This window comes from Pleuronectes platessa, chromosome 20 (genome assembly GCF_947347685.1).
Source record: "Pleuronectes platessa chromosome 20, fPlePla1.1, whole genome shotgun sequence".
NCBI lineage: Eukaryota > Metazoa > Chordata > Actinopteri > Pleuronectiformes > Pleuronectidae > Pleuronectes > Pleuronectes platessa.
In genome coordinates this window covers 19,229,232-19,250,961 of record NC_070645.1, presented here as the reverse complement: position 1 = coordinate 19,250,961, position 21,730 = coordinate 19,229,232, and the positions used below count along the sequence as shown (strand labels likewise).

Below are 21,730 nucleotides of genomic sequence, written 5' to 3'. Positions count from 1 at the left end.
GTTCACTGAGCTGCTAATGCACCACGATGAGTCTCTCTGCCGATGTCAGTCTATTGAGTTTTACTTATGAGCAATGTTTCCTTTTAGTGTCTCTCTATATTTCCCTCAGCCATTTCCTAGCTTGACTAATGACTCCTGCTGCATTTGCTTGTTGTCTATGCACTTGCCATTGAATTATTTACTTTGCAGGAAAGAAATATAGTCAAACACGTTTCCAATTTGGGTTTTGAAGAGTCGTAAATAGTTGTTACCTTGTCGGTACAGCACGAATAGAAACGCACAGTGTACACTCAATGAATCAGAGAGTTTTACAGCCTGCACACTTTGAGGATTTAAAGTTATATAAGTGTCATTAAAGTGCGTTTTCTTTTCCACAGGAATCTGACGGACATCCCCGGAGAGGAATACAATGTCTGTTCTGGTGACACGGCCTTCCACCGCTCGTCCCATCACAACCCTGCTACCCTAATTCAGAAGTCACCCAGGACATCCCCCAGCTGAGCGGAGACCATGGTCCTCAAGCAGGTCGTGCTCCTCCTGCTGCTCTCCGTCCTGTGGCCCAGCAGCGCCCTGCCCTTCACACCCGGGAATATTGGGAAACTGTTTGGCATGGCGGAGAGCGATGGGCGGATTCTCCAGCGCTCCAAACGGGGATGGATGTGGAATCAATTCTTTCTGCTCGAGGAATACGCAGGAAACGACCATCAATACGTCGGGAAGGTAACGTGTCCACACACATTGTCTGCGCACTAATTATAGAAGGTTTAGCTCGTTGAGAAGCTGTTTGATGTAATTGGCTGAAGACGAATGGGGCTGACAGGAAGCTGGCTGGTACATGGAGCCGTCAGATACACAGCAAGTGGAAGAACTGTTCTCTTTACCTCCAGTCTGTGGGTTTAATTAATTATTTAATTGGCTGGACGTCATCCTCATCCGCCGAGCGTCTTAAAACATCAGTCAATGATATCGAAGGTTCCGTGAGTCATGAGCTGAAACGTCCTGGTGAGGGAATAGACCTAGTGTCCTTTAATACAACATGAAGAGAGTGGACAGGGACACTTACTGATCAGTCATTTAAAAACTTCAGGATGTGCTATTCACTCTCATTTGAGAACTTAGTGATTCAGTCCATCATGTCAAGGCCCAATTCAGTCGGCTTCAGACTGAGGACGGACAATGTGTCTGGTTTTTAGAAAATGACAGAAACAACATTCAAAATAGATAATAATATTACCTGCTTTGACTTTTTAGTTTGGTCCATGCCCGATGTGTGTGACCTGTACTGCAGCCGGCCACCAGGAGGCGAGCACGATGATCTGGCTTCACTCTCTGGCAGCTGTCATTTCGTCCATCTTTATTTCCAGTCTGTATTCTGACAAAAAAAAAAAGGCTTCTGACTTTAAACAGCGTGAGATTCTCCCACGAGTGACTCAGAAGGCGAATAAAAAAAATAAACTACAGCTCTTGAAAGACACTTTTCTCCAAATAATTACAGAAAGAGCAGAACTCTGGGACAATGCTCCACCTCCCCCCCCCCCCCCAGATCAGAGGGGCTCTCGTCAGCCCGCCCGTACAGCAGCACTCTAAAGACAGGTGTGATGGGGAGCGCTGCAGTTATCAACTCGAGGGAGGGAAATGAGGTGGCTGTCGACAGCCAATTTTCTCCGAGGAAGCCGGCTTTCATCACACACCTCATTCTCTGGAGTAAACAAGTGTCTTCTGCAGGGTTGAGTAGAGGGGGGGGGGGGGGGGGGGGGGGGGGATGTGACAACTTCTTTCTGCAGGAACCATCATCCTGATGTGGAGAAGAGAAGGGAACAGTGGAAATAAAAAATGGAAACGGGGAGGAAGAGGAGGAAGGAAAACATATCAATCAAAGGGGGCCAATGAAATTCACCTTGTTGTGTTTTATGATGAAGCAGCAAAAGCAAATGCTAACTAAGAGCGGCGGGGGGGGGGGGGGGGGGGTGATGTGTCTGGTGTGGTGTGGCTTTCTTCTCCAGCCTCTGATGCTTTCTGGCACCGGACTTCTGTGGCTTGACAGCAATCGCATTCACCAGCTCTCCACTTTGCCTGTGTCCAATATCGTCCTCTATTAAAGTGTCAGAAGAGAAAAATATGAGGCTGTGATAAATTATCGAGGGGGGGTGGGGGGTGGGGGGGGGGGGGGGGGGGAATAAGGGCAGCCATTATGCTTTAGAAAAGAAGAGGAGGATAATCTGTAATCCATAACTCCCTCATTTTGACTTTTGGGGGTTTTGGGAAATCGAGGCAGATTCAGGTGGTTTTTGTTGATATAAAGAAAGTAAGACCTGCAGATATTAATAATGGTTGAAACCCAGCAGCAATAATTCCAAATCATCCGGCTTGTTGTTTTTTCTTTGTCTCAAATGACAGTAAAACGAGCATCTCAGGGTTCTGTGCTGTTACTCAGACTAAACCAGGCGAGTGGAAGACATTGTTGTGGCTTCTGAGGAATTATGAATACAATTGACTAAATTAGCCAATTGTTGGAGAAGATAATTGGCACATTCATCGCTGATGATGAACAAAAATTATTCTGCCCCAATCAGATGGATGATGAAGAGTGTGGGGAGCTGGATGAAGAGTTATTCTACAGACTGATAAATCAACAGAACAGGAGGACATGGAACAGACAGAGAAAATCTTTTAGGCAAGCTATATCTTTTTAATAAACACCAGGATGTGCATATTTCTGCTCGTTTTCATATTCAACGATCTCTCAGTGAATCTAGAAACATCATTTTGACTCAGGGATTATTCACTTACTATTCTGTGACATGTTCCTCGTTGGAATAATTCATCGATTTGTCGCCGACGTAAACTGGAAAAATCGATCGATAATGAAAATAACTACGTCGCGAAACCTAATGAACGTAATGATAGATAAACGGGCAGAGCAGATGGAGTGAGATGGATTTGACGGCACAATCACCACAGACAGTTAGAGAGGCCGAGAAAAACAAATAGATTGGGCGAGAGAGATAGAAGGGGAGAGAGAGAGAGAGAGAGAGAGAGAAAACAGAGTCCAAATGCAAAAAAGCACTTAAAGGCCCGGCCGGCACAAAGCCATCACGGCCCCGGTGGTGGCGGTCGCCTTTATAAGGATTATTTAATGGTCTTTTTTCCCCCCCGAGCGCTGTGGGAGCACCTTGTTTATTTCACATTCAATCAAAGCCTCTCCAATCAGCCCCCACACACACTCACTCAACTGTCACTTGAGGTTGATTTCTTGATTACCTCAATCACACGTGACGTCAGGAGCAGTCGCACTCGGCTGCAGCTCGCCCCTCGACTGGAAGGGAAGCTGCATGCGGCTCCGCTGCATAATACATGCAGCTCACACTGCTTATCAAAGGTGCTCCGAAGACACGCCGCTCCGAGGCTTACACACTGCTGACTGATACCACCCCCCCCCCCCCCCCCCCGTTGCACAATGATTAACTGCATTTGTAAAAGTAAGGGTTTGCGGCATTTGCTCTGGCTCAGCCGCGATTGTCAACACTGGTAAAAAAAACACTGCCTGGTATATGATTTATAATTGTAAAGATATTACAGAGTGGCTGAGCGTGTGTGTGAGGCGAAAAAAAAACAAAAACCTCAAATCTCATTTTAACTGACTTTCACGGAGCCGTTAATGAGTGTGAGCGCTCACTGTGTGCAGCTGTGGTGCCCTACTTCTTAAGCAGGGCTGTGAAGTGTGAACACTCGCAATGCCGAGCAACACCAGCACAAACTTTAGATTCCACAGCGTTTGACTGGTTTGTTTCAAGTGGAACAAAATCCTATTAAATTCTCGGTGCACTGCATTGTCTCTCGCCCTGTAAACAAAAAATGAGCTGCTGTAAATTTGAATATTCGAGGGGAGCTCGTGTTGTCGGGTGAATATTTGAGGATCCTGGAGGTGTCGCGTGGCCTCGTCTCATAGTTTGAGGATTTAGCTTGGAGCTGTGACAAAGTGAAACAGCCTGTGAGCTGTAGGTTTAACCTGCATCGTGGACATTATAGTGCAACGCTGCAATGGTAAAGAACCCCTGTCTGTCTTAAGAGACACAGGGACACAGGGACGAGGGGTAATTATTCTGTATCCGTTCTGCACTCTATTTTCCTATCTCCTCTTTGCAGCAGCGAGGCAATGCTAACCAGAGACCTGACAAGAATTGCCAATGATTTCCCTCTTTTTTACCGACAATTCCTCAGTGTTTGTGCAAAGCGATTTAACTCATCAAGGCTCTCTTCTGTGCTTCTGTTGTGGGGCCTTGAACAGGCTGTGTTTGTGCTGCGAGGCCTTGAAAGGAAGAGCCTCTAAATCTCTCTGCAAATACAGCGAGGTAGTGCTAACATTTGATTTTGTTAAGGCTGTGTGGAGACACTTTGTGCCTCGCTCTGAGCACACACAGGAGTATCAGTGCCGTTTTCTGTTCCCGCTGCTCGAGCTGCACGTGATGTGCTGTGTTTACGCATGTTAGCTGTGGAGCTGCTCCTCTGCAGTATGTTCAGCTTTGTTTTTTACATTTTGAATCATCACATTGAATGATTTTTTTTATGGGAAAACCCTGCAGAGCATCCGTGTGGATGGCCGGGTGCCTCGTCCAGGTACAAGGGGGACATTATTATCTGTATATGAAATGTTATCTTATAATAACTCAGTGCAAGCAATGCTTACTTGTGCAAAAACCTTCTTCCACTCAGTAAAAAAATCTATATGGCCACAGGGAGATCTGTGTATACACATGATCGGGGGAGGCTGACGGTAGACATCCGATAATTAAGAAAAGTGCATGAGCTAAGGGTTTGCTTTTCTCCTGCAGAGAAAAATGTAAAATACATAAAGCAAGGTTCTGCAAAGACTGTAAAACTCCTATTATCCTGCAGACAGCTGGCTGCAGAGGGTGCGAGCTGCTCTGACGACTCAGTGTTTGTTGTTTCTCTTGCTTCTTTACAGGATTAACACTCAGGTCTGAGAAATATGGTAATAATCAGATGAAAACTCCCGAAGAATATAATCAAAGGGATGAAGAAAAAAGAAGCTCCAGTGGCTGTTGTGTGACGAGGTCTGAGATCATGTGGCCTAATTATTACAGCCTAAGCACCGCCGTGTGTTTGAATCGTCGCAGTAATGAAATGTGTGTCTCTCGTGTTGCAGGGGAGTTGTGCGTTGCTTAGTGAGCGTGTCCTAATGCCTCCTACAGCCAATATACCCCCGCGCACACAAAGCATTTCAAAGGAGAGAATAGGTGACTGTGTGGCAGTGAATAGCTTTTCTATTTTTTCCCTCTTCGCTTCGGGGGAATAATTGCACGCCACAGATATAAAGGTCATTTCAATGCAGCAGAAAAACATACAAACACTCCCCAGCTCGCCGACATGAGCCCGTCACTCACCGGCAAACAGCAGTTTGCGGCCTTCGCCTCCACGGCACGTCGTAAATCCCCGGTCCCCCCCCCCCCTGGTCTGCAGCTCAGGGGAGAATTCATATTCACAAACAATGAAGAGACTTGTCCCAGAGCGCAAATGTATGTGGAAATCCAAGCTGACTGATATTCCTGCGTATTAGACTTTGGATAATGGAGTTCATCTGCATGGAAGTACTTTCAAACAACTCCACATACTGTGAATATTACTCATATGAACTTGACAGCATCTTGTTTTCACACACGTTCCCATTTTATTATTTTTTTTTCCAATTTCAGAATAGCGAACACTGAGGGAATGCATTTCTGATTTCCATCCCAAGTTGTACTGTTGACATCACTCTCCCCGACTGCAGGAAAAAAATAATTAGTTTCCTCCCAGCGTGCGGATATTAATATTAATAAGTTACCGACGTACATTCTGTGTCCCTAACTACTTGTCATTTGAAAACCGTGAACCCCTGAGATAGAGCTCCAAATACATCTGCTGACAGATCCACGACAGTAATGAGCCTGAATCAAGTGTCTGTCACAGCGTGCCGCCATTACTCCTCCGTGAGGCCTGCAGCCGCTTCAAGGTGATGGATAGGTCAGAGGTGACTAATTTTAGCTGTAGTTGCTGTAGGTAAGGTTTTCATCATTTCTCAATGGTGCAATTTGGAAGAGAAATGTACGACTAATTTGATCTGGAGTAATGGAAACCGTCAGACTTGACACGGCAGGGGAGCCAGGTCGCTGAAAACACGAGACAAAGCAGGAGGGAAAGGCCAAGTCCATTATGATTTCAGAGATTCGGAGAACGTTTCCTGGAAGCGTCTGACATCCTCGAACCGATCTGATAGGGAGGGAGAGAGAGAGAGAGAGCTCAACAGGCCAACTCAAGAGATGAGAGCAGATAGTCGATAGAGTTAAACGTTCACAAATGTTCCCACTGATCCGGCCTGTGTGATCGTTTATTTACATATTCATCATTTAGCCGAGAGAAACTTTAAAAAAAGAAGCTGTTTGGCAACGAGGGTGTGATGGTGGAGGAGTGAAAATCTCCTCCACGAGAGAAAAGACCTCGTGCAAATGTATATTAGTCTTTGTCATGCCACGGTCAGAGCAGCACTGAGAACTGGAAGCAGACGTGTTGGCAGCAGGAGAAGGAATGATTTGTTATTCAGTGGCGTGCAGCTCCGGGGAAATGTAAAGATTATGGATACCTTATTTTCCATTTTTTCTTCCAGGAGGATTTAACCGGAAGCAGCTATGTACTGTTAGAATTAATGTATGCTCTGTTTTTCTATTCAACCTCTGTTCTCCTTCAAAGGGCTCAGCAGCCTGATTAACCCTCTGTCGTGCTTCATAAACATATTTGACTTGAAGTGAAAAGATGCAATAACCCCTCAAACCTCTGTCTCTCATCCGCAGCTGCACTCCAACATGGACAAAGGGGGGGGCAACGTGAAGTACGTGCTGACGGGGGAAGGGGCGGGCACCTTGTTCCTGATCGACGAGAAGTCCGGGGACATCCACGCCACCAAGAGGCTGGACCGGGAGGAGAAAGCCATGTACACGCTCGTGGCCAAAGTCCTGGACCGGAACACCAACGCGGAGCTGGAGCCCGACACCGAGTTCAACATCAAGATCCACGACATCAACGACAACGAGCCCAAGTTCGCCAAAGACATCTACTTCGCCAGCGTCCCCGAGATGTCGGAAGTTGGTGAGTTGTGGTTTGATCTCAGGAGCTGAAGAGATTTGGGGGATTTATCAAGTTGTGAACAAATCCAAAAAGTTATTTGGTTATTATTTTGATAAAGGATTAAACATTTGAGTGGTTTCACAAGGAAAACAATTCCAAATATTTGTTTGAGTTTGAGTATTTGCTGCTTTTCTTTGTTCAGCATCATTTTAAACTGTTATTTTGGCAGCGAGTTATTGAACATAATGCTCTGGAGAAGTAAATTTGACAGTTTTTAAATGTGTCCATGGATTAAATCATTCAACAATCAACTGAGGGAAATAATCAGTGTATTATTTGTGAGGGAAAATCATTAGTCCTTGTTTACTTAATTAAGAATCGATGTAATTGCTTTTTACAAGCAACACTTTTCAGAGGATATTAAAACCCAGAAACCTTGAGGAGTTTTGCTCATAAGTCTCTGGACGGGTCGGATGTGACTCGGCGTTCACTTCCTCAAAGTCATCCGTGTTTTTTGTTTTGTTGTTGTTGTGTTTGTTATTTGTGGAGTCAGGCTCATTGGGCATTCACGACCAGTAATGTCATTTGCCATTTTTAATAGGCGGTAGAAATATTGAAAGTCTAGATTGTCACAGTCTTTCCAATTAAAGATTTGCTTCAGCGCGCCCCACTTCAATCCATTCAAGTTATACGAATAAACCAGTTGGCATGAATATAAACAAAGCTCACGGAAAAACAATGCATGCGACTTGAAATCAATCCTCAATTATGCAACGGCAAATGAATACAGGGGAGCAATCAAGAGTAAATCAAGAAGCCAATTGTCTATATGACAAACAGCAGGGTGCCGTGTGGAATTCACGATGCGCTGCTCTTAGATTCCTCCGGTGGAAAAAAGGTGGGTCAGGGTCACCGCTGCTCATCTCTGCACTAATAAACCAGCTTATATGTTCTGACTGAACACACTGGTTAATCAAGTCAGCCAGCCATGAAGAATCAGCAGCTCCCTTTCATGCTAGCGTCGCTGGGACTAAGTGGGACAGATGTTCAAGGGTTCATTAGTATGCAGGGAGACAGGCCGACCCAAACAGGACACGCCAGAGGTCCCCTGAATGCCAAGGACAGTATTTGCAGTGTGGCGTTACTGAAGCGCTGGGGGTTGATTCTCTGCAGGACGTGTGGAAGTGACTCCAGTGAATGTTTATCAGTGTCACTTGGTTTGCATATAAATAACAGGGAATCACACCTCGAAGCCTCAAACGCGACTTGTGCAAGGTTTATTTAGCGTTTGGCACATTTCCTGTGATGTTGTTAGGATCCCTGTGGATTGATTAACACTTAAAGAACCAGCAAGCAGAGTCGTGGACTTTAGGTTGAGTCAACAGGCTGCAGTATAGGTCTTAAAACTCCTCCTTCTCCATGTTAGTAGATGGGACATGGGTCAAACTGAGGAAATGAAACCACGCGTCAAAAATCGTTTTTATCGCACTGATTAAAGTCCAACTGGTATTTTTCCAGTTAGTTTGGTTTTAATTATTAATTTGATGATGATTGACAGCTGAGACTGACTCGCAATTGGTTGAGGGTGAGCAACATTCATATCCATGTTGTTGTGGCTTTATTTCTGGCTTCAAGTCAGCAGGAAGGTTCATGTACCTGCTGCACAGTACAAACAAATACAACATGATAAGAACAGTAATTCTGTCTCTGTCTGTATTTATGATGCATCAGACTCTGCGGTCACCCTGTGATATATATATATATATATATATATATATCGCTTAAGAGGAAAACTCTCGTCAAGGCAGAGGCTCTTCAGTCTCAGTGACATTTAAGATGGAGCCGACGCTGTGGTTAATCAAACTGTCAGGTTGGAGAGGAGCCGAGCTGCAGACTGAGAGCGGATCACTTTGGTTTCACAGGTTAGACGGAGGCTGGAGCTTTCTTGTTCTTTCCTTCATGAGAATCTTTGTCAGGAGGTGAGAAGCAGCTTCCCGGAGAAAACCCCAAAAATATCAAAAGACTCCACTTCACCTCCATTTAATGATTAGAAATCTGACAGTTGTTGTTGAGTTGTTCTCCAGATATGAAACGATCAAATGCAGATGGACAGATGCAGAAAACCACGATGCATCATTTGCCAGGAGGGTAAAACAGGAAATATCTATGTTCCTGGTGTTTGTAATGAGACATCACTTCCTTCCTGTAGCCAACTCATTTGACTTCCTCCACAGCCATGTTGTTGGATTTGAAAATCAGTCACTGGTAACCAGTACAAGAGAAGTAATATCAGCTGGTGCTCAAGCTGTCAGTCTGTGTTCAGGGGGAGTTTCTTGATCATGTCTTGACTCAATATGTTCAGTGTCAATGCTTTGCTTTTTAAATGTACTTCCCGTGTTTTCCTTGCAGGTACATCTGTCGTCACCATCACTGCCAATGACGCCGATGATCAAACGTATGGGAACAGTGCCAAGCTGGTATATAGCATTCTGCAGGGACAGCCCTACTTCTCTGTGGATTCTGAAAATGGTGAGCCAAACCCAGCGGGAGCCGATGGAGGCAGTTTCTAAAGTTAGTCCATGAGCAGCTCTCTGGTGCCGCTCTGCAAAGTGAGAATGAAACGAGCTGGAAAAAGAATCTGTCTCCTGGTGCAACTGAACTCAGACAATCTACTTCACTAACACAAGGCTAATTCTGGAGGAACATATCAACTAATTCTTGCTGTAGACTTAATATTTTGTCAAGATGATCGAGCTAAACAGCCTGAAAAATGATATTGACACTTATATCCATAATTTTAGATGCAATTTCGTAATAAGCCAATCGTGTATCTGTGACTAATATGAGTTTAAAAGGGTAAAGCATTCAAAAGCCATTTAGCATTTCTGAAATTTTAATATTATCTGGCATTTTGGTGCGTTTAAAATATTCGCCCTGAAAGGAGATAATTTATATCATATTTTATCTTGTCAAAGCCTTTATGTGGCATTAGATCAGGTGGAAGAAGAGAAAAACAGGTCTTTTAATAGATAAAACTGTCTTATTGACAGATTGGATATGGTTATTTAGCATGAAGAGGAATTAATGCAAACAGTTAGAAATCCAGGGAGTAATTGCGTTTGACCTCAAATCATAATAAGCAGAGTTCTACATAAAAAGCTAATTTTCTAAGACAATTTTTTGAATTATCTTATCAAGTCTTTCTGTTTGTCTCCAGGCACCATAAAGACGGCCCTGCCCGGTATGGACCGAGAGGTGAAGGAGCACTACCAGGTGGTGATCCAGGCTAAAGACATGGCCGGTCAGATGGGAGGCCTCTCAGGAACCACCACGGTCAGCATCACGCTGTCCGACGTGAACGACAGCCCGCCGCGCTTCGCCAACCGTAAGAGTTCGATTCCCCAAGATTCAGTATTGATTCCTCATAGAGCTTTTAAACACACGATTAACCTGACCCCCCCCCCTCACTGTCGTGTACAGATTCCTTCCGTATGACGGCCGTGGAGTCGACGGAGGTCGGGGGGGCGATCGGCCGCATCAAGGCCGACGACCCGGACGTGGGGCGGAACGCGGAGATGGAGTACAGCATTGTGGGGGGGCACGACATGTTCAACATCATCACTGACCAGACCACACAGGAGGGAATCATCATCATCAAGAAGGTGAACTCCTGTTTCCTGTTGCTTTTAAACACTGAACCGACTCTAGTGATGAAGGCTGTGTGACGCTTTATCTTAAAGAATCAGTCAAGGGTTTCAAAGAATTATATATTATAGCACATGATTAATAATTGAACTCCTGGAAGGTTGAGGAATTAGAATTGAGGAGTTTCTCCAGTGTTCATATTGTAAAGTACGTTTAACTTTATATTAAAGCGGAGTTCTCTTTTGATCTTGTATTAATATGTATGTTTCATTTCAGCGTGATGGCAGAATAGTGCAGCGTCAGATTAGAAACCGACACTAATAACGTTTATTAATGCACGGCAGAGGACAGAGTTTACCAGATACCCTGAGTCAGTGAAATGTAATCTAATGTAAAAGATTCCCTCCGCTGGAGCCTCTTTGTAGTTCTCCAGATCAGTATTCCCCACTCGGGTGTGTAACTCAGACTTTTCAGTGTGAGGAAGATAAAGGCCGACGAAGGGAAGAGCAATACACTCAGAATCCTGGAGGGCGTCTGTTCTTATGAAAGAAGCTTGACCTCTGATGCTCTTTCATTTCCAGGCCCTGGATTATGAAAGCAAGAGGGACTACGAGTTCAGGGTGGAGGTGAAGAACACCTACCTGGACGCCCGGTTCATCAGCGGCCTGCAGTTCATAGACCACGCCACGGTCAAGATCACCGTGGAGGACGTGGACGAGTCCCCCGTCTTCACCCGGAACCCGTACGTCATCGAGGTGCACGAGGACACGGCGGCCGGCAGCTTCGTGGGCGTGGTGTCGGCCAGGGACCCCGACGCCGACAACAAGCCGGTGAAGTAAGTGTAACTGTGCCAGAGTCCTGGAGCCAAATCCCCTTTGTTCCCTTTTTCCACAACAAGTTCATTCTCCTTGAGAATTGAGAGCTCACAACTTGGCAAACTTTAGACTTTAATCAATGACCTGTTAAGCTAAGATTTCCTCACCTAGCGAACCGGGGGTGTTACACCTCATTGTGGTGATTTGATTGTTTCAGAACTCATTGTGTTCCAGCTTTAATTAAACTAGTTTAAAATCAATAAGAAAACATGCTGCACGAGAGAGAGGGATACAAAGTCTGCTCTGGTTCTTTTTAGAGTGAGGACAAGAACGTGCCCACTAGGCTTAATCTGATCCATCAGTCGGGGGGGGGGGGGGGGATATTATTCATAGGTGTCCCCTTGATGATTTCCCAGTGGAAGATGTTTATTTCCCAGAATTATGACAGCCCTCTGTGGCACAACACAAAGTGAAGGAGCTTGATTTGCTGAATCGACTCACACAGCTCGGTGACGCCACTCCACACATATGGCTCCAACCTGTCTCCGCCGCTTTCCCCCCCCGGTGCCACAAGGCGCGCCTCGTGTTGCATATTCAAATTTCATTGGATTATGAAAGTTGACGATGACAAATGAGCCGGCGCACGGGGAGAAGATGAAGGTTGAGACAACACAGGGAATAATTTAGTTTTTGGAAAATGAGTGAAAATCCGTGTGAAACATGTTTTTGAGGTTCAGAAGAATAACTTAAAGCAGAAAGGATCAAAACTGCCACTGAAGTAAAAAAGGTCGTCAGATTGTACAAGACGAGATGAAACCCAATGAGCTGCTGCGTGTGTTTGTGTGTCGGGGTAACGTGTTGTGTGTTGTGTGTCTCTCAGATACTCAATCGACCGGCACACGGATCTGGAGCGGCTGTTCAACATCGACTCGGTGAACGGAACCATCACCACCTTGAAGGCTCTGGACAGGGAGATGTCCAAATGGCACAACATCTCTGTGGTGGCAACAGAAATCAGTAAGTGGCCCTTGTGTTGCTTTCCCCCCCACCCCCACCACACACTGTTCCAGACTCATCTAACCCGTCTCTCTCTCTCTCTCAGATAACCCCCGTCAGACCACGCGAGTCCCCGTCTTCATCAAGGTGTTGGACGTGAACGATAACGCTCCGGAGTTCGCGATGTCCTACGACACCTTCGTCTGTGAGAACGTCAAAGCAGGACAGGTGCTTAACATTCACCAGCTCACACTGGAAACATCTCAGTGATGATTTATCAAATTGATTAATATTAGATTTGTATTTATTGCGACGGCAAAGTCATTAGCTGTGCCAGGGTAACACAAATTTGTCATCGTATATAAGGGCCGTTACTTATTATGTTGTTTAATGATGTCGGTCAGAGTCGGGTTTTATAGTCACGCCGCTTTATACAGTAACTACATGAGTCATAATGTTATTTATATTGCAATGACAGTACTAATCCATCGAGTGTTATCAATGCAAATGATGTAAAGCTGAGTTAAGAGGGTAGACGATGAGATAAAAGCACATCAGTGTCCCCAAGGCCAGACAAACACTTTACATTCATAAAGTTTTTATCTCTAAATATTTCATAGAGTGAGTATTATATAGATCATCATATAAACAACAGAACTGCACAGAAGAAAATGTCTCGAGACAAGTTTACAGATATCAACGTATAAAGTAGATTTCATATTCAACCACATTTCCTCAGATTTACCTCGGAGGAAAAAGAAACAGCTCCAGTGTTTAACGTCTCTCTCACCTTGTTTTGTCCTTCACAGCTGATTCAGACCATCAGCGCTGTGGACACGGACGAACCCCTCGTTGGACACAAGTTCGTCTTCAGCATGAGCTCCACCAACCCCAACTTCACCATCGATGACAGACAAGGTGAGACACACACACTCCACGATGCTCAAGCTGACGTGAAGTGGATTCAAGGCTGTTTCAGCAAATTTGGGAAACGTGGTTTGACTTTGATGTGAAAAAGATTAAAAGATTAAAGTGGGTGTTATGTCTTGATTGACTCACTCGTGTCTATTAGTCATCGTGTTATGACAATTGTGGATTTGCTCTTTTTAATCCCAATTGGAGAAAGACGGTGATAGTTGACATCTGCAGACGCTGGTTTCCTCTGTTCTCCTTTAATACAGAAACGACTGATGAATTACAGGAGGATGAAGTGCTGCAAATCCATTCTCTTAAAATAAATAATGAAATCGTGTTTGAATCTATTTACTCAAAATCAAATAACAAAAGTTGTTTTTCATATGCTCGGGACTTACAGACACCGTAGGGACACAAATTAAAAGCAATAGATTGAAATCCTGTTTCCTGTAAGATCTGATCCGTGCTAACTGAAATATCTCATCAATGACACACGCCTGGCCCGTGTTCTTCTCTCCTCAGATAACACGGCCAACATCCTGACGCGGAGGGGCGGCTTCAGTCGGCGTGAGATGAGCGTGTACTTCCTGCCCGTGGTGATCTCGGACAACGACTACCCGATCCAGAGCAGCACCAGCACGCTCGTGGTGCGTGTGTGTGCGTGCGACAGCCGTGGGAACATGCAGACGTGCAACTCGGAGGTGCTGCCCTTCTCCGACGGCCTCACCACGGGAGCGCTGGTGGCCATTCTGCTCTGTGTCATCATCCTCCTCAGTAAGTCGCCTCCTGTGTGAGTCTGTGTGCACGTGCAGGTGTGAGGATCGTTGTGTATTTGATCCCTCGTGTCAGTCCCTGTCGGATGTTTGTTCACGCAGCCGGTTGCTGACGCTGGAGTCAAATCAATTTCCCTTCATGAGGCCGACAATGACAAATCACAAATCGGCCTTTAGAGAGAGATTTAGAGTCTATAGAACATAGGGCTGCCTCGGTCTAAGACTCTATAACGACCCTTCACCACGTCTCACCCCTCTAGTTACCTTTGTGATGCCAAGCGCTCCATTACAACACAACAGATATAAACTTCACAGTGATGAATGCTGCAGATTAAGGAATGTGTAGCTGCTTATGAAACAATGGGACAGTGAGTTTCACACAGTGTCACCTCGTGCATTCACCTCATTTAAGAAGAGATTCTCCCTCGTTCATCTTTCTACTACTTAAAGGAAGATGCTCTGCTGCTGTGGTCACTTTAATGGTTTTGCACCAGTGGCCAAATAAAGGCAGCTCCTTGAATAAGCTTGTTTTCCAGCCATCTCTATTTAGAACAATAATGCTGTTAAAAGGTTCTTTGGCATCTGTGTTAGGGCTGAAGTTTGAGGCTAAAGCTACAGACCTCAGGTCAGTTTCAGCCTCAGTGCCTTTATAAATAACATTGTGAAGCTTCAGTATGAACTCGTATGAATGACTGCTACACAGAGGTTAATAGAGATTTATGCTCTATTTCTCCAAATGTACAGTATGTGTCACTTAGAACACAAAGACCTTCAGGATGGGAACACCGAGTTAGCACAACATAACCTTCTACAGCTCAAATATCCTGAGTTTCCATATAATAGCTTCAACAATATGAAATGCATCAGTCCTTAACAAACTGTAACCCCAACATATTAATTCAGTCTGGCTGTGGAGGTGACGCTGAGCTTCTCATGTAGGTGGTTAATTGCTGCTATTTGCAGCCGATGTTAAAAGACTAAATGTTGATGTTGTGTTTTTGGTTTTGAGAAAGCAATAAAAAAAAATGTATAGACATCAAATATGAACATCTCTTCAGCTTGTAGAGAAGGGATTTAGATATTTTTCAGTTCTCGTAAAGGTAAATATCACCATAATATATATATCATCATATATATCATTCCAAAAAGACTTGAAACATTGCAATCATCAGTGAAATAAGACCACACTGCTTCTAGAGGTTAGAAGATGCACTCATCCATCCATCCTTCCATCCCCACGTCCTCCCCAGACACCAGAAGCACATCATGCTGCAGAACACAGTAATTATTCATTTTGACCACAAGACTCTGCTTATCGAGAAAACATTTTTAAAAAGCCATTTTAGGCTGAATAACTCATGTGGAAACCTCTACTTGTGTTTGTCTTGAATAATACAGACGGTAGCAAACAGCTAGTGTGGACATAGGAGCATTTTCTTTTTTTACATTAGCTATCATCTCTCAGATATCAGCAGGTTTATTATGATAGGTTAGTTACTTGGTTCTGAAAGGCAGCTCTCCCTCAGAACTTAGAGCCGTGGTTTCAAAGCTGCACTCGCTGCAGATAGATCCACTTAACAGAACGCTCAGAGTGGGTCTGACATTCTGAAGCTCCTCGTGGTTCCTCCCCTCGATGTAACAGAATACAGGGAACAGCAGCAGCAGCAGCTCCTATCGTTTTACACAGCAAAAAGCAGAACTGAGTCCTGCTTATGGTCAAGGGCATATCAATAAGAGATGAGTGGCTAAACCTGACCTCCATCGGCCAAGCGGGGGATTTGATAGGAACCTTTCTGAGTCACTAGCTGCCGGGGATGTAGCTGAAGGCAATGCATTTAAAGATTTACGTCTTGTTGTGTGTGTGTGTGTCTGTTTGTGTGTGTGTGTGTGACAAAACTACCGACACAAGCATCCCAGCCCTGAACAGCTTCTCCTTCTCTTTGCCTGCTGTATCCTCAAGTTTTAAACTCCTGTTTCTGGCAGTAGGCAAATTGTCTCTCGCACATCAAGCGCACTGAAGGTTAAACGCCAACACTCCTCTCCAGCAGAATATCATGACATCTGCTCATTACCCGAAGCTTTTCTCTAGAACCCCCCCCCCCCCGACAGACTTCCTCATCCACCTCAGCTTGACTCCGACAGGCGGACGCTGAGCCGGGACGACTCTCTCTCTCTCTCTCTCTCTCTGCTTCTCCTCTGCGCCGTCGAGAAACGTGTCAGTGGTCAGTGACATAAATGTTTGCAAGGATTCTTCTGAAGAGCCACCTCCACCCGGGCCGTGTGGAAGGTGTTGTAATTAACACCCAGGTGGGGGGGCGAGCAGACGACTACACCACCTGCTGGTCAGGGGCACAAAAAAAACAGGGAAGTGAAGGAGAACAGGTGGAGAACGAATCGTGGCTCGTCCCAAATAAGTGAATGCTTCCCTTTTCCCTTTTCTTCAGAAGAGTTATGAGTTTATTTAAAAAAACTTGCAACCACACAGTGCGGCGGCCTGGAAACATGCTCACTCTGCAATCTCAGATCGTCTCTTACAGCTGAAAAACAATGAGGGAGATGAAATATGAGGTTGTGCGCTGCAGAGCATTTTCATACAGCGAATGTGCCGTTCACGGGAGAAAGAAAAGAAAAAGCTTTGCCGCTGAATCTTTAATAATAGGAGGTGAACGCCTGAGGCAGAGCTGGGGATTTATCACGGGTAGCAAATGTGTCTCCCCTCTGCGCTCGAGCTCCCCTGTGCTTTTTAATGCATGACACATGTTAGGGAGGCACACATCTTGTGCTGAGCTTTCTCTCTCTCTCTCTGTGTTTTCTCCTGTGCAGTGATCGTGGTGCTGTTCGCCGCCCTGAGGAGACAGAGGAAGAAGGAGCCTCTGATCATCTCTAAGGAGGACGTCAGAGACAACGTTGTCAGTTACAACGATGAGGGCGGCGGAGAGGAGGACACTCAGGCCTTTGATATCGGCACGCTGCGCAACCCGGAGGTGATGGATGCTAACAAGCTGCGCAGGGACATCATACCCGAGATGCTGTTTCCCTTTCGGAGGACATCACCGATAAAGGATAACGCGGATGTCAGAGACTTCATTAACGGGCGGCTGCAGGAGAACGATACCGACCCCACGGCCCCCCCCTACGACTCCCTGGCCACGTACGCGTACGAGGGCGGCGGGTCGCTGGCCGAGTCCCTCAGCTCGCTGGAGTCCGGGGCCACCGAGGGGGACCAGGACTACGACTACCTCGGCAACTGGGGGCCACAGTTCAAAAAGCTGGCAGAGATGTACATCGGGAAGAGCCCCGACAGAGAGACCTAGAGGAAGAAGAAGAAGCCCTCTCTCTTTTATTCAGCCCCCATTTCTATTTCTCGTGTGTTCATGGAGCTCTCTCCAGCCAGACCGCGATTCTCTGTCTCGTTAGTTAGCTGCTCAGCTAGTTGACCGTCCGTCTACCTATCTATCAAGCTATCTATCTGTTTATCTGTCTGGTTTGCTAGCTCGTGCGCTGGTTGACTAGTTGTCTGTTTGATTCTCATTCACATGCTTCGCCTCGTGTGGATGCTGGAAACGGAAAAATCAAGACTTGAACTGAGTTTAAACTTTTTCACAGTATAATTCTCCACTGTTTTCTGGTTCATATTCAGTAAAGATGCCTTTCGACTTTTAGGACTTTTTGTGAACAATGGTGTGGACATTGTGTTTTGTAAGTGACCTGAGAGATAGTAGTATTGTATACTATCGATGTTAAATGGCACCGGACTGGGTTTGGGGCGTGGGGTGGGGGGGGGGGGGTAAATGCTGTAAATCTACCAAGTGTTTTTAAAATGATGGACATCCTATATATATTCTATTTGCTATTCCTTGTTTGACGAGCAATGTTCATGTGAATGGTTGGTGCAGTTTATTTGTCAAACTGTGAATTCATTTTTCATCATATAGGTGTAATATGTAATGGCAAAAGTGTATGTTGTAGGAAAAACTGTCATACACTGAATTCATGCTGTTTGAATGCTGAGTCATATTGTTTTATATTTATATTTTTATACTTATTTTCCTAATAAAACAATGTACAAAAGAAGCAGCTACATTTTCCACTGCATTGCTTCAGTTGTCGCTGGGCGGAGCATCACTGGTTGTGTGTTAATTGTGTGTTTTTAAATATCAACATGAGCTTCTCTCCTCTCACTGGTTCCATCCCAGAGAAATATCTGTTTTTCTAGCAGCAGGCGTCATGGGAATTCTGTTCCACCCACTATGAAGACTAATGAAGATGTGATTCATTAAAACTTTAAAACTTCTGTGTAAGCAAAGTGATAAAAGTTCATTTTAACATCACTTTCCTATATTTAACAACATAGGATCATTATTATTATATTATATGTACTTTGAAATAGTATTTTATATCATAATACAGTTTTATGTATACTTGTGGGTGGTTGTACTATTAATGCTGAATCAGAGAAATCTAATTTGTGTTTCCAGCAACATCTACGATCCAGGACCTGGTTCATAATGTTCTCTACATCTCATTAAGGAAAGGAATAGCTGTGTTATCCATGGGTGTTTGATTTATTCAACTTTTAGTTTATTTAACTTCTGGTTTGTTCAGGATCTCCTGCTTCTTCCTCACCTCAGGATCAACAGGCTTCTCCTCTTCGGAGTTCATCAAAGATCTGAATGAATCTTGATTTTCTTCCCTCGCACATTATTCTGCATCCTGAACAAAACCGAGGCTCCAGGAATCTGCTGCTTACTGGAAGATGTTTTCTAACGTGTAGTGTTCTCAACACCATGTGGTAAATCACACGCTCATCTGCAAATGTTGTGTTATCCTACACAGTAGCTGCTGATTAGTGGGCAGCTGTGGAGAGAACAACACCTCAGATCAACGGCCTGCTCACGTCGCTTCGCTTGGTTTCAAATCTCAACAGCTGCCCGCCCCCCCCTTTCTTAAGGCTGCACATGTAGATGCTGTATTATTTCTACTTGTTTATGAATATATGATTGAATGAAGCACGGTGTTGTGTTGTTGTTTCTCTTGTTAAACGTGTGTCTGGTTTCTCCGTCTGTCTATTTGTTCTGCTGATTCCTTTTTTTCAGTTCTTTGCTTCGTTCATTTCATTTTCAGGAGACATTTGCGTAAGAAATAAAAACACACAATCCCTTTGTGCTTCCAGGTTTTGCAGAGGACGACAAAACGGGAGCGGACCAAACTGAAATGACTAACTTCACACAGAGGAAATCAAAGGGAGGCTTTGTAGAAAGAACAGCTGGAGCTACAGAATGTAAAAACAATGTTTGGAATTATTGCAACAAGAAATACATTAGTTTGTAAAGTTGTGTGTCTCGAGCCGTCTGTGAAAAGAATCCATCAGATTTAAAAGAAGGTGATTTGTGCAGTTGAGTCAGAGCTGTAAGTTAAGTGGTGATTAGCTGCAGCAGCTCTGTCTGTCTAATGCAAAGCCAATAACACGGCCGAGCCATAAATCCACGTCCCTGTGAAGCTTTTAATATGCAACCATCACGCCGAGCTGCGGACTGAAGGCTGCTGTAAATTCTACTGCTTCAGGAAGTGTTTGTGTTGCAGTGTGTGTGTGTGTGTGTGTGTGTGGGGGGGGGGGGGGGGAGGGGGGGACACACACAAAACCCTGGAGTCAACACACAACGTCAGAGAAAAGTACAAACATAAAAGTGCCACTTTGAAAACAGTGAAGTCGTGTTTTATGTTGTCGATCTGAAGCTACACACAAACGGAGTCCAACACAAGAACCACATTGATTTTCTTGCCACACAATATTTCATGAGGTTGTTCATGTTTGATAGGTTTATAACTTAAGTGTGTTTAAAAGTGCGTTTCAGTACGAGAGCCAATCGTATGCGAGCCCTGGCGCCCCCCCCCCCCCCCCTCCCTCCTCTCCTCGGTCTACAGGTTCTTCTGGAGGTAAAAGATCAGATGGAAAGACTGAACCTTTTTTCTGCTGAACCCCCCCACCTTTCTTTTGGTTATTTTTGTTTTTAATACTGGACAATGGAAAACAGTTGAATCAAACCTTCAAATACTACACAGTCAAATTCACTTACAGCTTTACAAGTTTTATTTCAAATATTAACATTAAGTTTTCTATTGGGCAGCCAATAGAAAATATAAATAAAAATGTGCCATATTATTGTCTAGCCCCTGTCTACTGCACACAAACTGACAGATTAAGAAATGTATGCCTAAAATGTGGGAGGCAGCGTGGCGATTTAAAAATCATAATTCACAAGAATCGTGATTTGTAACTGAATCGATTTCCCCCCCCCATCCCTAAAAGTCATAATACTGGTCTCAATGAATTGGATTCTATAACATTGTAAAGGTAAACCTCATTATCAAAGTACTGCAGTATTGTGTCAGTATTTTCTTGCATTTTTAAAGAAAACTTAAAACATAAATGATCTGATTAAGTACTACTAAGGAAGGATTCAGTTTTAATTAAGTTCGACCCCACAGAAGAAATTTTTACATGCGCGTGACGATTTGATCTTCAACTTCAAATTAATATTCCAACATTATATATTACATAAATCGGTCGACACTCCAATAATGAGAATAGTGTAAGAAGGTTTTTTACTTGTCATAAAATAATTTGGATTCCCGTCCAGTGGGAGGAATCAAAGGGAGTTGCTCTGTGTTTGACCTGCTGTGCTCAGATCCACGTGCCCCAGTGAGACGTGATTATTCCTCCATCACTTCATTAACAGCTGTATCCACATCATGTTTCATGTCTTGCCACTAATTTGACCGCGGTGACCTGCGCCGAGCCTGGAACACGAGGAGAGGGCTTCGGTGCTCCTCCGGGTCTCTGGTGGCTCTCCAGGCAGAGAGAGAGAGAGAGAGAGAATGTTCCGGGGCTCGGCCGACTCGCTGGTGACTCCATGATCAGAGCTGAAGTCCAACGTGTCTGGTTTGAAGTGAGGAAGGCATTTGCATGTCAGATGGAATAATACATGACAGAGATCTCCTGATGGTAAACCAACTGTGGGCCAGAGCAGCTTTATTAGTTCAAGTGAGGTCCATTAAAGGAGACAAGGAGACATCTCGGTCCGATGGACAACGAGCAGGACACGCAGTCGCTTCTGTGTCCTGGAGTCCTCATTAAATTCAAAAATGTACTTGTTGAATTATTTGGTTTTAAGCAGAAAAGGTCAAGGTAAGAATTTAACACCTATCAGAAGAGGAGAAGGCACCTGGAGCTTTCCTCTCCTGTCCTGTGACTGGAGCATTTAAAATAGACTTTTCTACTACAACATGTTTCCTAGAACGAGTTACAACCAATTTTCTCACAGCTTAACGTAAAGTGACTGAAAGGGAAATTATTTTTAACACCTATCGATTAGCTAAGTGTCCGATTGGCTGCTGGTGAGGCCTCGTCCACCCGACTGGAGTCCATCGATTCCTCCATTGACTGACCTTTAGTGAACTGAG

At 44.6% G+C, this 21,730-nt stretch overlaps 1 protein-coding gene across 2 annotated transcripts; it reads left to right on the top strand.

Moving 5' to 3' along the window:
* Positions 1 to 510: 510 nt before the first annotated feature.
* Positions 511 to 17,580, top strand: LOC128425693 (cadherin-10-like). 2 transcript variants are annotated; one of them, XM_053412422.1, is made up of 11 exons: positions 511 to 720; positions 6,849 to 7,143; positions 9,532 to 9,651; positions 10,340 to 10,507; positions 10,603 to 10,784; positions 11,349 to 11,602; positions 12,463 to 12,599; positions 12,685 to 12,806; positions 13,388 to 13,496; positions 14,016 to 14,267; positions 17,090 to 17,580. In XM_053412422.1, exons 1-11 carry the CDS (start codon positions 511 to 513, stop codon positions 17,578 to 17,580), a joined length of 2,340 nt encoding a protein of 779 aa, XP_053268397.1. The 2 variants fall into 2 exon arrangements, with proteins under 2 accessions (XP_053268397.1, XP_053268399.1); XM_053412424.1 differs by lacking the exon at positions 9,532 to 9,651 and having other exon boundaries at positions 643 to 720.
* Positions 17,581 to 21,730: the final 4,150 nt, after the last annotated feature.